We start from the raw sequence: 15,397 nt of genomic DNA, 5'->3' as shown, positions 1-15,397 counted from the left end.
AAAGGTATATGTAAAGTGCATTATAGAAGTCCTGTCTGTGACAAGTGAATGGATAACTGTCTTCTCTAGATAGATTCACAGTTGGTGTACCAGTCTAAGCTGATGAAAGGCGCTCCTGGATATCACCACCACCTGAGCTGCTCCAGTCAGTGATTAATCTTGAAGCACCCCCAAACTGTGAACTTGATCCTTCAGGGGGTGTGCAATCCCATCAGGGAGAGGTTGAACATCTCTGTCCAGGGTTACTGGTTCTCCCATGCACGGCAACTCTGACTTGTCTGGCGAGCCAGTGTGGTGTAGTAGTTTATTTTATTTAACAAAATTCATATATCGCTTGATTGTAAGAAAATCTGTAAGCAGTTTACAAGGAATATAGTTAAGAGTGTTGGACCTTGAGCCAGGAGACCAGTGTTCAAATTACCACTTGGCCATGAAGCTCTCTGGGTGACCTCGGGCCAGTCACTGTTTCTGAACCTAACCAATCTCACAGGATTGTTGTGGGGATAAAATGGAGAGAGGAAAACGATTTGCATTGCTTTGGGCTCCTTGGAGGAAAGTTGAGATATAAATGTAACAAGCAATAAATTAAGCTTCAGCTTGTTTCCCCTTATCCATCCCAGAATGATCTCTAAGCTCTGGTTTAGAAGTTCCATAGCCTCCCTGGGGTGAGTCTGTGAAAAAGAGAGATATTGCTGAGTATCATCTTATGGGACTTCACTCCAAAACTCCAAATGTATTCTCCCAGCAACTTCATATGAGGTAGCATAAGGGACCAAATAAAGGCACACCATAATGGTCATAGGGTGATACAGAAATCCCCTAATCTGCTTTCTGAGACCAACCCTCCAGGAAGGACCAGAGCCACCATATTACTATGCTTCCTAAGCCCAATCCAGATAGTTGGTCCAGAAGGATACTCTGGTTGATGGCATCAACTGGTGCTGTGAGGGTTGCACTTCCCCTGTCTATTTTCCCACACTACCAGGATGCCCGAGGCTGTTTCCATCTCATAACTGGGCCTGAAGCTAGATTTGACTCTACAAACTCTGAATCCACATTTATAAAAGTTTGTGCTTCTTTGTCCTTAAGTCTTCTTGATTTTGCTAGTTTTGCTAGCTCAAGTCCCACCTGAGATCATCTTTACAGGCATGTAGAAGACCATTTTCCATAGGAAGTGGGCCATCACTGTGGGTAACAGTTCCACCTATCGTGCGAAGGCAAGAATGTTTTTGAAGTCAAGACTAGGGACGTCATGCCCCTCCCACTCTCCAGTTCATTCTTGCCTTCGTACGAACAAGATTGGAATTTCACGTAGCATTTAGCTAAGTCTATCTCTCTTTAAAACCTTTTTTCCGTTTTTTGTGTCTAGCCTACTGAGGATCCCCTCAGAGACCGCGGCTGCGGCTCTCTTCCCCCTTTCCTCAAGGCTATTTAATTTCTTTTATTTCCTTGACTGGGGGCTCCCTCTGAGACCGCGGCTGCGGCTCTCTTTGTTTTGGCAGTTTCAAGCCCCCTCCCCCCCCCGGCTCTGCCGTATCCGTAGCCAGGGGGCTCCCTCAGTGACCGCGGCTGCGGTTCTCTTTTTGATCGCTTTTGATCGCTTGTGAGGGAAGGAGAATCCCCCTCCCTCCCCCCCCCGATCGTTACCACGGCTGCGGCTGATCCGATCTCTTGATCGCTTGTGAGGGAAGGGGAATCCACCCTCCTTCCCCCCCCCGATCGTTGCCGCGGCTGCGGCTGATCCGATCTCAGCGGGAGCTTGCAGCTGCGGCTCCCGCTCTTACTCCTTACCGCAGATCGCCCTCGCTACGTGGCTTAAATCCCACTGCGAAGGGCTTTACAGACCGCTATTGCGGCTCTCTCTGCGGCGGCTGCCGTTTTTTGCCTCTACCTGCCCTTCTAGAGTTTTTCCAGAGCCGCTACTGCGGCTTTCGGCGAGTCCGTGCTGGGCAGCCCTTCTCCCAGTTCGCTTCCGACGGCCGCCATTGCTCCTTCTTCCTCAGCCCCCTTTTGATCGTTTTTTTCCCGCCCGTTTTTCTGGGCGCCATTTTTTGAAATTCAAAATTCCCGCCTTTTTCGTTACCATTTTTTAAGCATCGGATACCTCCCCTGCAGGCTATCTATCTGTATGTTTGTGTATATGTGCTGCTGACAAATTTACACAAGGCTGATTTACACACATTTTTACTGTGGCTGTAATCATAGTGGCTGAATTGTATTATTAAGGCTGGAGCTCCAATCCTAGTGGGCTGGATTGTATTATCAAGGCTGGAGCTTTAATCCTAGTGGCTGGATTACATTATCAAGGCTGGAGTTTTAATCCTAGTGGCTGGATTACATTATCAAGGCTGGAGCTTTAATCCTAGTGGCTGGATTACATTATCAAGGCTGGACCTTTAATATCAGTGGCTGACTTGTACTAAATCTGATTTACATTACATATCCTGCCCCCTATGGGGCCGTGAACAAGCCAAAAACCCAGCCTACAGCACTAATCTGAGTGTGCCAACTCTAAAACGGCCTATATTATATTAACGTTGATACCTCTGTGCATTCTGCCCCCTCTGTGGCAGTGCATTCGCCATCTGCCAGTGTATCCTACCCCCTCCGTGGTAGTACGCTGTGCCAGTTCAGGTCTTTACATCCTGCCCCCTCCGTGGCAGTGTACTGCACCCAGGTTCATATAAGATGGCAGAACAGCCAGGCATGTCACCATCAACACACATGGTGCCAGATCAGCCAGACATGCCACAATCAGCCAAGCCACAACATACTAACACGTCTAAGACCAGACATGCCAAAGCACTGGCTAAGACAAAACATCTTCCCAGCCATAGTAAACCAAAGCGCCCTCGTTATGTCTCTGTGCCAACAACCACCACAGCACAGACACACATAAGTGATATTTTCCGTTCTCCTGCTCCTGCCTCTGACGAGGAAGAGTTTGTTGGCTTTCCCCCTCACGGTTCGCCTAACGAACCTACCTCTGGCTTACCGCCTCAGACATCTGTTCCAATAGCCCACCAGGCACATACATCTCACACATCTGGTCTGCAGCTGTCTCCTGATTTCCTCTCCCAACTCCAAGCCATGCTGGCTTATTTCACACAAATGCAGTCACTACCACAGGTTCCTGCCAGACCCCCACTCAACATGGACCAACGCGCGTTCCATGCTGCTCATCCTTCCTGCTCGCCAGATCCCTTCGATTTAGCCAGAGGCAGATGTACGGACAAAGCCTCGTATGCGGAGGAGTTAACTTTCACTGACCATGTTGAAGGAGACGACTGGAGCGACTATTCAGATCATGAGGAGGATACATCGTATCGCTTGTTCAATACCTCAGATTACCAACCGCTCGCACGTAGGGTACTTCATACCCTTGGTCTCCAGACTGCGCCCTCAACTTCGTCCGCTCCAACTCTCAAAGGGGCCAAGGTCCTCAAATCCCCTGCACCTACTGAACACTACATCCCGGTGCCGGACCCAATTGCCAAATTAGCTTCCAAAGAATGGGCCCACCCGCTCAAAGCTCGACGCTTCAAGAACATGGCTGACAGACTTTACGCCCTAGCCCCAGACTTCGCCACCAACTTAGATGTCCCTGGCATAGATGAACCGATCGCTCGCCTCGTTTCACGATCTATCTTGCCCAGGGAAGGGGAATCCCACCTAAAAGATACTACTGAACGTCGAATAGACTTCGCCCTCCGCAAGAACCACGAGGCCACTGCCCTAGCCATGCGTGCCTCTGCCTCAGCCTCCATCTTCTCCAGAGCATCTATGATGTGGCTGGATGACCTTCTAGAGGACGATAACCCTGATCCTGTCGCCTTCAAAAGAGCACTATTGAAGTTACGTAAGACAGCAGCCTTTGTGGCCGATGCCACTTTGGATGCCACCCAATTAGGGGCACGAGCCATGACGACTCAAATAGTCGCTCGTCGCACCCTCTGGCTTCGCCACTGGCAAGCTGATTCAGCGGCTAGATTGAACCTGTCCAAGGCTCCTTACTCCGGATCTCTACTCTTCGGTGAGGAAGCTCTAAAGGCAGTTCTGGTTGATCCAAAAGACGCCCACAAACCGGTTCTAGCCACAATCAAGAACATCGACCACAGGCCCCTCAGGCGATTTCCCTCCTTTCGTTCTAACCAGCCCTTTCGAGGAACGCGACCAGGAGGACGAGGCCGCGATTTCAGACCCTATGATTCCAACGCATTCAGGGGCTCCTGGAACCGACGCCCCCAGGGCAGAGGTCAGTACCAAGGGCGCAGGGGCAACTCATCGTCCTCATATAGGGGAGGTCCTCGCCTACACAAGTAGTATTAACGCCATCCCCATTGGTGGCAGATTACTTAATTTTGGAGATCGATGGCTGCGCCTTACTACGGTCCCCTGGATCAGGGACCTCTTCACTTATGGCTATACCATAGAGTTCTGGGCAACCCCGTCAGACAGATTCCACCCGTCTCCTTGCCCAAGGGCACCAGCCAGGCACAACATCATGCAGACAGCTATACATCACCTCTTGCACATAGCGGCAATAGAGCCAGTTCCCACAACTGAGAGATCGGAAGGGGTGTACTCCCTCCTATTTGCTGTGCCAAAACGAGATTTATCTTGGAGGGCGGTATTGGACCTCAAGTTTGTCAACCGATTTGTAACATACCGCAGGTTCAAAATGGAATCTCTCCATTCCATTACCGAGAGTCTGCATGAAGGAGACTTCCTGGCTTCTATCGACCTTAAGGAAGCGTATCTCCATGTACCCATTTGCATAGCCCACAGAAAGTTTCTTCGGTTTGCCTTTGGCCACCAACATTTTCAATACAGAGCGATGCCATTTGGCCTCTCCTCTGCTCCAAGAGTATTTTCCAAGGTGCTACTCATCCTAGTGGCTTACCTTCAGACCCAAGGGGTTCATATCTACCCATATTTGGACGATCTGCTTATACGGGCCAAATCTGAAGAGCTGGCTCATCATCATTTAATGATCACCCTCAATGTTTTGCAGACCTACGGCTGGCTGGTCAACTTCGACAAAAGCCATCTCCAACCAACCCAACGCCTACTACATCTTGGGGCAATGTTGGACACCCTGCAGGCAATGGTCTTCTTGGCTCCAGATCGCATCACTGCCATCACAAGCATCGCAAGGTCCCTGATGCAACAAACATCCGCAGACGTCATGCTTCTCGCCAGAGCGCTCGGGATGTTTATCTCCACAATCCACATTGTACCCTGGGCTCGAGCTCACACTCGGCCCCTTCAGTGGACTCTGTTGCCTTTTCAAAAAGACATTGCCAGCTCCAACCATCGCAAAGTTCGTTTGAGCCCCGCTCTGCGCCTCTCCTTCCGCTGGTGGACCAAGGTTCAACACCTCTCCAAGGGCACGTCGTTCAGAGAACCCCGCAGAACCGTCGTGACCACAGACGCCAGCCTCATAGGTTGGGGAGCCCACTGCAACTCCCAGTATGTTCAGGGGGTTTGGCCCAACGCAGAGCGAGCTCGAAGCATCAACTGGCTGGAACTAAAGGCTGTCCACTTGGCTCTATGTCATTTTCAGTCTCTGTTCCCTTTGCATCATGTGCTCATTCGAACAGACAACACGTGTGTAAAATCACATTTGAACAGACAAGGGGGCACCAGGTCTCGTCCTCTGCAGGACTTAGCCTCCCTCATCTTTGTCTGGGCAGAACAACATCTACAATCCCTGAAAGCAGAGCACCTCAAAGGGATTTTGAATGTGACAGCAGACTGGCTCAGCAGACAACAGGTCTTCCCGGGAGAATGGAAACTTCATCCAGCCATTTTCCATCGTCTCCAGTGTCGGTTCGGCGCCCTCTCAGTCGACCTGTTTGCTTCCAGTCACAATTGCCAGCTTCCCAGGTACTTTGCCCGATACCTGGACTCAACAGCAGAAGCAGTGGATGCTCTGACAACACCGTGGCCAGACGGTCTATTGTACGCCTTTCCTCCCATACCATTGTTAGCCAAAACCTTGAGGAAGGCGCGAACCGAAAGGGCACAGCTGGTTCTGATAGCACCATTTTGGCCACGCCGTCCGTGGTTCTCAGATCTTCTGGCAATATCAATGATGGACCCTTGGACACTTCCAGTAACGCCAGACCTCTTATCCCAGGGTCCAGTACTGCACCAGGACCCTACTTGGCTCAATCTAACAGCGTGGCGTTTGAACGGGGACACTTGAGGTCAGCTGGACTGTCTGACGCTGTGATTGATATTATTTTGGCCTCGAGAAGACCATCTACCACTCGCATTTATCAACATACCTGGGTGGCTTTCTCCAAGTGGTGTCAGTCCCACCACCACGATCCATCCCAGGCCAATGTGCACCAGGTGCTCCAATTTCTCCATAGTGGCTTTATGATGGGACTTCGACCCAACACTCTACGTCGACATGCGTCTACTCTGTCATCCATTCTCTCCGTGTCCTCTCCTGGAGATCATATTTCCTCACATCCGTTCATCAAACGTTTTTTGAGGGGAGTCGCCCTACGCTCTCCGGCTGTTGTCCATCGGTTCCCCTCATGGAGTTTGCCGAAAGTTCTGCAGGCTTTGCAACGCCCTCCGTTTGAACCCATCAGAACTGTGCCCCTACGTATTCTGTCCTTCAAGGTCCTGTTTCTGATTGCAATCACATCTGCCAGACGCGTTTCGGAGTTGGGCGCATTGTCTTCCGCTAGACACCTCTGCGTCTTCCATAAGGACTCTGTTGTGCTGAAGACTGACCCTTCCTTTCGTCCCAAGGTCGATCCAGTTTTTCATTGCAACCAGGACATTGTTTTGCCTTCCTTTTGCCCGAATCCTACCCATCCTCTCGAGAAGGCTTGGCATTCGTTGGATGTCCGGAGGGCTCTCAAGACCTACCTGTCTAGGACCCAAGAGATTCGACGAACGGAGTCTCTGTTTGTATCCTTTCATCCAGGGTCTATGGGGCATAAAGTATCCAATCCTACCTTATCCCGTTGGTTAAGGGCATGCATTACCTTAGCATATGAGTCCCTGAAGCTGCCAGTTCCTGCTAGTATAACAGCTCATTCTACTAGGTCAGCTGCCACTTCGGCTGCTTTTGCTACTAATGCTCCTGTTGCCGATATTTGTAGGACCGCAGTCTGGTCTTCCCCACACTCGTTTATAAGACATTATAAAATTGATCGTTATGCCTCTGCTGATGCTTCTTTTGGCAGACGAGTGTTGCAACAGGTTCTTAATGAGGATTAACATGTGGGTGGTCCCTCCCTATATGGGTTGCTTTGGTACATCCCACAGTGATGGCCCACTTCCTATGGAAAATGTACCATTGGTCTCACCTGAAAGGTGATTTTCATAGGAAGGGGCCATCACGACCCTCCCAGTTGGAGGATGACTAGTGATTTTATCAATGGGTTATATGTTATTGTTTCCATATTATATTTAAATGTAAGAGTGAAGTCAAGACTTTTAGTTCTGTTATGTTATGTAGTTAGGTTAGAGTCATGTTGTTATGCATGTGACTATTATGTTATTTTCCTGGCGGGCCTGTTGGCCTTGTTCTTGTATTTTTAGATATCTCTTTTAGACTCGCTACGAATGAACTGGAGAGTGGGAGGGGCATGACGTCCCTAGTCTTGACTTCAAAAACATTCTTGCCTTCGCACGATAGGTGGAACTGTTACCCACAGTGATGGCCCCTTCCTATGAAAATCACCTTTCAGGTGAGACCAATGGTACATTTCACAGTAAGAACAAATATATCTTCTCGGATGACTTACTCTCTTTCCTCTTTGGATTTTCAGCCCTTGTCTCCCTGGGGTAGTCTTGCAGGTCTTGATTTTTTATGCCATATACTTCTCAGTCATGTTGATCTTCAGTTCAGGGCAAGATGACTTTGATGTGTCACCCTCTCTAGGTGTCCTTATTCATTCCCGTTTTTCATTCCCTGTTTGCTGTACTTCTTGCTGACTTCCAGAATGACTCACTTCTAACATGATTTCATGTTAATCTTGTCAACTCTAAACCTTTTTCCTCCTATAATTCTCTTTAACTCCTGGTAATGCTCTTGTTTCCCTGGTATGTCAACTTAGGGTGGGTCTCCTTGATGCAAAACAAAAGTCCATAGTTGTAGAATTTCCATAATACAATACTTCTCTTTTGTCTTCCAGTTTTGTAGTCCTATATACCCTTATGTGGGATAAGTCTTATTAAACACAATGACGCTTGATTCTGAGTAAACAGGTCCCCAGGTATGGTCTGAAGGTGCATGAGGCTGCCAGCTTGCTTAAGCAAACCTGGTCTAGGTCTGGTCAGTGCCCGGATGAGTGACCATCTGGGAACCACGTATACACTGTTCTGGGTTTTATGACAAGAAACGTGGGATATAAATGTGTGAAAATATAAACTAGCAAGGATTGTATTGTAATATAACCTTATTTATTTATTATTAGATGTGTATCACACCTTTCTTCCAAAGAACTCAAGGTAGCATGCATGGTTCTCCTCTTTCCCTTTGAGGCAGGTTAGGCTAAGAGATGATGACTAATCCATGATCCCCCAGTGAGCGTTATGTCCAAATGGGGAGTTGAACTCTAACTGCTACACCATACTGGCTCTCTTTTAGTCGAAAGTGGAGTAACTGATGATTTCACATTTCATGCTATAATACATTTTTGGTCAGTTATATTGCTACAAAAATTGTGATATTTATTAGAAAACTAATAGAATTGTGCATATAAAGCAGAACTCACAGATTCACTGCTGTCCTTACACTTCTTCAGACCTTTGTACTGTTCTGGTGCCAGAGAAGAAGTGGTCTTCTCACAAGGGGGGCTATATCTTGGGGGTAGAGTGCGTTCTTTGTGTGCATTTTGATTCAACATTATTTTATAGTGGAGCATGAAAACTTCAAAAACCAGTTTGATTTGGCCATGACAAAACTGCAGATTGAACATGGACAAAAGTTGGAAGATATGAAAGAGCAAAGCAAGAAACAAGAAGGAGAGTTACAGCAGGAGGTAAATCAGCTCTTTATTTTGGAAATGCAAAGGTAATTTGATAAATAAATATTGATAAGTTGATAAACTTTCAGGACTTGGTGTTAAAGAAATTTTCTACTTTAACGTTTGGTCAATAGTAAGATTTTTACTGTATCAATCCCTTTTTTTTTGTGGTGGTGGTGGTGGTGGTATTGATGGGAATGGGCTGTAGCTCAGTGGTAGAGAATCTGCCTTGCATGCAGGTCTCAGGTTCAATTCTCGACATCTCCAGGGTTAGGGTTGGGAGAGAACACTGTTTGAAACCCTGGAAAGCCACTGCCAGTCAGTGTAGGAAATATTGAACAGGTAGACCAATTGTCTGACTCTGTGTAAGGCAGCTTCTTGTGTTCCTAAGCAAGACACCATTTGCAAGTAACAAATTCAACCAGTGGTTCTTAACCGTTTTTGGGTAATGGACCCCTTTGAGAATCTGAAAGATATGGAGGGTCGCCATAAGTCGTGGTTGACTTGGAGGCACATAACAACAACAAAATAAATACAATTTATTTTACTGTATTGGAAATTGATATTTTTTGGGTCCAGTTCCCAGATCACCTTAAGCCCATCCACGGGCTCACTTGGGTCCGTAGAGTCCATGGTCCCCAGTTAGGAACCCCTGAATTAAATCTTCATTGAAAATTCCTTTCTCCATTGAAAACAACATAGCTGGAAAAAGATAACCAGGGTCAATAATACTCCACAGGTGTAAAGTGCATAACATTGCAAGAATGGTATGTGAGGTCTAATTGAACCCACAGTATTTAAAAGTGGTGCCATAGTATTCATGTAACATAAGCATTACTTGTAATAACAGCAATACATTTTACTAAATTGTCAACATGCTACTCAATCAGCTTATGCTCAGTTACCATATTTCATAACTGTACGTGTGGTATGGATGAAACTGTGACAAGAAGCACATTGTTGCTCTGATTTTCTTTTTTTGCTTTTCCATTTGCCCCTTTTCTTTACACAAAGATGAAGCAGTCCCCTCTTCTTGGTGTCAGCCGTGACAGGAAAGTCTTCAGGTTGCCTTTCCCAGGCGAGCTAGTTATTGTTCTAAGACTTGACCAGAGTTTGATAAACTCTAGACCAGATCTGCTAGGAAGCTATCAAACAATACAGGTTTTTAAACTGGTAATGTCGACTATATTTGAAAAACAAAATACATTGGCCACTGTTAGGTCATGTATTTGGAAGTGTATGGTCTGGTTTGCACTCAGTGTTAAACTGATACACATCCCGGTGGGGAACTAGCTAGTGCACCCAAACCCTGCAGAAAGCAAGACTGGATTCTCTGTGCATCAACTGATGCATAGGAAATTCACTTCTGCTTGGTTCAGGTGTGAGGACCTTATAGGTTCCTTATGGGAAACTAACTGGCACTTCCAAACCCTGCAGAAAGCAGGATTGACCTTTCCACACATCACCTGATGTGCAGGGAATTCATTCCTGCTTGTTTGCTATCTCCCCCACCTCTGTGGGCCAATTTTGACAGCTGGGCGGGACCACCCACATGGCAGTCACCTGACATCATTATGTGGACGTGGGGAGATAAAGACATGGCACTCTGGGCTGAAAAGATTCCCCACCTGTGTCTTAGATTTACAAGTGAGAGATTAGGTGTAAAAGACATATAATTCAAATAAAAGAACAGGCTGCCTCCAAGCACATTCTGAGCTTAGCATTGCATTTTCAGTACCACAACTGAACTGAGCTCGCAGTCCTTTCACACAAATATTCCTAGTTAGCTTTCTTCTTTTCTGCAGTCTAATTTTAAAAGTGGTTTTATTGTTGCTGCTGGTAAGCAATCAGGAGCCAGAAAATTGGCCAAAAGGGGTCCCCACCCCGATCTAGAGCATTTTGAAAACTAGCATTTTTATTAAATTGGTAGGTGCACTAACTTACTGTGCCTCTTTTAGATAGAGAACCTAAAGGCTATACAGGAAAAATTAAAGGCAGAGTCAGAAGAAGAAATCAAGCACCTTTGGTCTCAATTGGATAGTGCTCGGTCAAGTCGACAAGAATTAAGTGGTAGGTTTACATGTCTGACATAGGATGCATTGTAACATAGCTAACTTTCTGTTCACTTTTGAATTGTAGGGTCACATTCTCTTATCATTTGGTGAAGCATTTTTATTTTCCACTTTTTAGTAATGACATATTAAGGGGACAACATTTTAAAACTTCATAATGAATAATTTGCTGAGCAATTGTTAACATATATTTGAGGAAACTTTCATTTTCCAGTGGGCACGAGGACACCCCCAAATAAGTATTGTCTTCCTCTCCTGTTGCTTGAAACAGGAAAGAGTTAACACTCCAAAGGACTCTGACCTTATCCCCTCCCACGGAGTGTCAGTTTGTTTTCCTGAATTTCAGGATTTCAGGTTACATTCTTCAACTTGAAGGTTGATATAATTTCTATTTTTATCTTGTTCAAAAGTACTGTTGATTTTCTAAAAATATGTTATTATTTCAAGTATGCAAAGTATACCGAAAACCGTCTAAATTTATATAGAATAAATAATCCCCATGCTATTATAAACATTAACAATTACTTCCAAACATTAACTCAGTGCTTTATGTAGTACCTATTTATTAATGCTAACTATTTAATGAATATAACAGAATGATATGTTAAATAGTTAGCATTAATAAATAGGCAAGATCAGATTTGTATTACCAGTGTTCAGACTTGACAATGTTTATATTTACTTTCTTCCTCTTGATATGCATTTAACTTTGCCAATATTAATAGATCCAAAGTCTTTTTAACCTTTCTTTTGCAAATCTTGCAAAATGTAAATCCAGCTGCAGTTGTTAGATACATAGGGTGATATGCAGTGACTGCTTGAGCAATAGGTTTTTCTGCCCTCCTCTCTGCACCCTGCAATCTGCTCTGAAGTGTCCTACAAGATCAGATTGGGGGGCTGCAGGGGGAGGAGAGCAAGTTCCATTGTACAAGCAAATTGAAAACTTGTAATAAGGTCTGTTCAAGTTGATAAAGTGTTTCCTAGCATCCAAGAAATTCAAGATCATATTATAAGCTCAGTCCTCTTAATAGCGTTCAGGGTTCTCTCATGTGGGTTGTGTTGTACTTTTAAAAAACTTATTTGATTTTGTTTTCATATATTAAAAGAGTATTACCTTCATCTTCTCCCCCTTAGAATTGAAAGAACAGCTGCTTGCTCGAACATCACATATGGAAGAAATGGAATACTTGAAGAAGGACTTTCAGCTTAAATGGGATAAAAAAAGAAGTGAACATGAAAATGAACTGGAACAGTTAAGACTTTATTTTGAACAGAAATTAAAGTTTGTGGAAGAAAACTACAGGGAAGAATTAACAATGCTGCATCAGAGACTGCAGGAAATGAAAGATTACTCCCTGTTAGAGATGGAGAACAGCCAAGATCTACATGTAGAATTTGGGTGATGTTAATAATTTATTAAATTGATATGTCGCATTAGATTTTATTAGGGCTGATGAAGCAGCACTGTCTGCTTAATAAAGGCTTCCCCCAGGCCCCTGGTTGGCCACTGTGAGGACAGGATGCTGGACTAGATGGGCCACTGGCCAGATCCAGCAGGCTCTTCTTATGTCCTTATGTTCTTAAGGGGAAATGTGTAATGAATGTGGATTTATAGTGTCCTCTGGCAGTTAGTACAGGTGGTCATGGTTGGAGAACTCTCTTCCAGCCCTCGCCTTGATCTGTGCTTCTGGCTCAGGGAGAGCCTTATTACCCCCACACAGGCATGCTCATAGCAAGCATCTGTGTGAGGAACTAGATTTCTGTTGGTTATGATGACTAGAGTTTGACTAGCTTGATATTCAGGCTTCCATTTTTAAACAACTCTTAATGTTAGTTAAGAGAGTCAAGAAAATTAGACTGTTTTATGGGACTTAGACACCTTTCACAACCCTTCCCCTGACCAGACCTTCCAGGCAGTGCTTGAGAAAATGCTATTTTTGTTACCAGACAGACATGTGTTACTTCAGTAGGTTTTCACAAGCTTGGTCTTGCAATCTTTAAGTGACTTTTAAGATATTGGTTAGTCCACATCACTTGGAGAATCTTTTGTTAATCCTGATTTAGATTTTTTTTAAAAGAGGCAAGTCAAGAGTGTCTTTCATTCAGTGTTTGTCTTGTGTTGATTCTACTGAATGCTTATGGTCTGTGTGCAGCTGCTTCAAGTTGAGGGTGCTCTAGCAAACTCTGGCTGATGCCATTCATGGGCATTTTGAGATGGCCTGAAAAGAAAACGAAGATTGTATGTACATTGCCCCTCTGTTCCAGGGGTGGGAAACCTTCAGGGCACTCTATCTCACCCTTGGAACTTGGTGCAAGCCGCAACCTCTTCCCAGGCCATAACTTTTCTCAAGTCAGTACCCCTATCTGGCTCTGTTTTATGCCCTCCTTCAGTGTTTCTGCCTGGCTGGAATATTTCCTTGAACTGTGATAATGCCTCTTGTTCGACTGGAGGGAGAGAGAGAGAGAGGAACCTGTGGGTTTTGCGTAGCTGTAATGTAGCCTGTTGAACAAAAGTAAGAGTCACATCTGTTGCCCTGGCCACTTTTGCCACAACCACCACTGACTTAGTCTGCCCATGGGGGAACGTGGCCCCTTGGCCTGAAATAAAAAGTTTCCCACCCTTGTTTTATACCATCCTGAGGCAAAGAGTTTGCTGTTTTAGGTAAATCTAAAAATATTTTTTATATTTGAATACCTTATTAGTCTGTCCTAAGTAGTGAAAAAGATAAAAACATTTATTAATCTGCCTCTGGTTTTATGCACTCAGTGGCTACCTACACTGTGTTGTACTATACTTTCCTCTTCAACAGGTATTTTTGTATTATTTGAAAATGTGAGGTGCCCCAAATGCTTAAGGACTAAGGAGATACCTCATTTTAGGTGGTGGCAGCTGATGATAAAAGCTTTTGTAGGTTTTGTACATTTAATTGGAATGTCCGAGGTAAAGCCTCCTTGAATCCAGAGTCCTACACAACCTGTTCTTCCCACCACAAATGCAGGCAAAATAGCCATAGCTAGAGAGAATATGGAAAATAGCTAAAATAATTATTTCATTGTTCTTTTTAGCAATGAAAAGCTGTATGATGCTGTGAGTTAGTGTGCAGCAGCCATGTATGTGCAAGACCATTCAGTATCTCTATAAATGCCGGAGCCTTCACTGTGGACCAGTCTGTGTCTGGTCCCTTCCCTGTCTATCTTTGTGGGAACATTTGGGAAGGCCTGAGCAGCACCATCTAGGCTGTAGCATTATGGTATGCCTGGCACCTAAACAATTGAGATCTCTTCAGAACTATGGTGAAATCAGTGAGTTTCTACTGGGTCCCACCTGAGTGAGCTCCAAATCTTGTTTGGGGTGGAATACAGAGATGATCCTAATTTACAACAATTTAGGAAAGATCTTTAAGAGATCCTTTTTGTACACCACAGCCACCAGGGATATGAAAAGGAGCTGGGGTTTATAACTCTAGTGGGATAGACTTAGCTTAGGTGACTCCTTAGCCACACAGAAGCTCACAGCTTTGTACAGAAATGTTAGGTGTGGACTGGCCTATATATGGATACAGGAATATAATCCTATGATTGTGGTATTTGGGGGGAAAATGAAGCTGCAATTGTGGAAATTACTACCACTTCATGCTGACATTTTCTCACCTGATTCTATCATGGCTGCTTGCGTGTAGGGGTATGTGACTTCAAAACAGCCCCAAATTTCCAGTTCAGCACATAGAATCAGAGTTGGAAATGTCATCTAGTCCAACTGCCTACCATTGCAGGAAATCTGCTGTTCTAGCATTTCTGATAGGCAGCCATCCAGACTCTGCTTTAAAACCTCTAGTGAGGGAAAGTTCATCCTTTTCCAAGGCATTCTGTTCCACAACAGCTAATGCCATCAGGAAGGTCTTCTAAATGTTTCATTGAAATTGTTTTCCTTGTAATTTAAACCTCTTGGTTTGGGTCCTACTATCTGGAGCACTGAAAACACATTTACTCCATCTTATATGACAGTTGTTAGAATATTTGAAGATGGCTATCATATTGCCTTTTAATCTTCTCTTCTTCAGGCTAAATATATCTATTTAGTATGGATGCTGAAGTTTATGCATTATTAAAAATTATTAGGCAAGGTTGTTTATTCTTCTGAAATTTCCCTCCGTACAGTCCATCTACCACACTTTTAGAAGAGATGACTGAAAAAGAGAGACATGATCTATTTGAGCAGCTAACTCAGCAGCTGGAGCGTCATAAGGTAAATAATTCACTAGCAATAAAAAGGCATATTTGAAAGTCTATGTAGAAAATAGTCTCCCCCCCCCTTTTTTTGGAAGA

The 15,397-nt window shown here is 44.8% G+C and overlaps 1 protein-coding gene across 9 annotated transcripts in view; it reads left to right on the top strand.

Moving 5' to 3' along the window:
* The window catches only part of PCNT (pericentrin), a 200,069-nt gene that overhangs the window by 41,035 nt on the left and 143,637 nt on the right, over positions 1-15,397 (top strand). For 8 of the 9 annotated variants that reach the window (XM_061607607.1, XM_061607602.1, XM_061607606.1 and 5 more), the window contains 4 exons: positions 8,890-9,014; positions 10,958-11,069; positions 12,206-12,470; positions 15,230-15,317. In XM_061607607.1, coding sequence (XP_061463591.1) covers positions 8,890-9,014; positions 10,958-11,069; positions 12,206-12,470; positions 15,230-15,317 — 590 coding nt within the window. The remainder of the gene's footprint in view (positions 1-8,889; positions 9,015-10,957; positions 11,070-12,205; positions 12,471-15,229; positions 15,318-15,397) is intronic. The other variant, XM_061607601.1, reaches the window with a different exon arrangement.

The sequence above is a fragment of the Rhineura floridana genome, chromosome 2 (assembly GCF_030035675.1).
Source record: "Rhineura floridana isolate rRhiFlo1 chromosome 2, rRhiFlo1.hap2, whole genome shotgun sequence".
NCBI lineage: Eukaryota > Metazoa > Chordata > Lepidosauria > Squamata > Rhineuridae > Rhineura > Rhineura floridana.
This window is presented reverse-complemented; position numbering and strand designations above follow the sequence as displayed.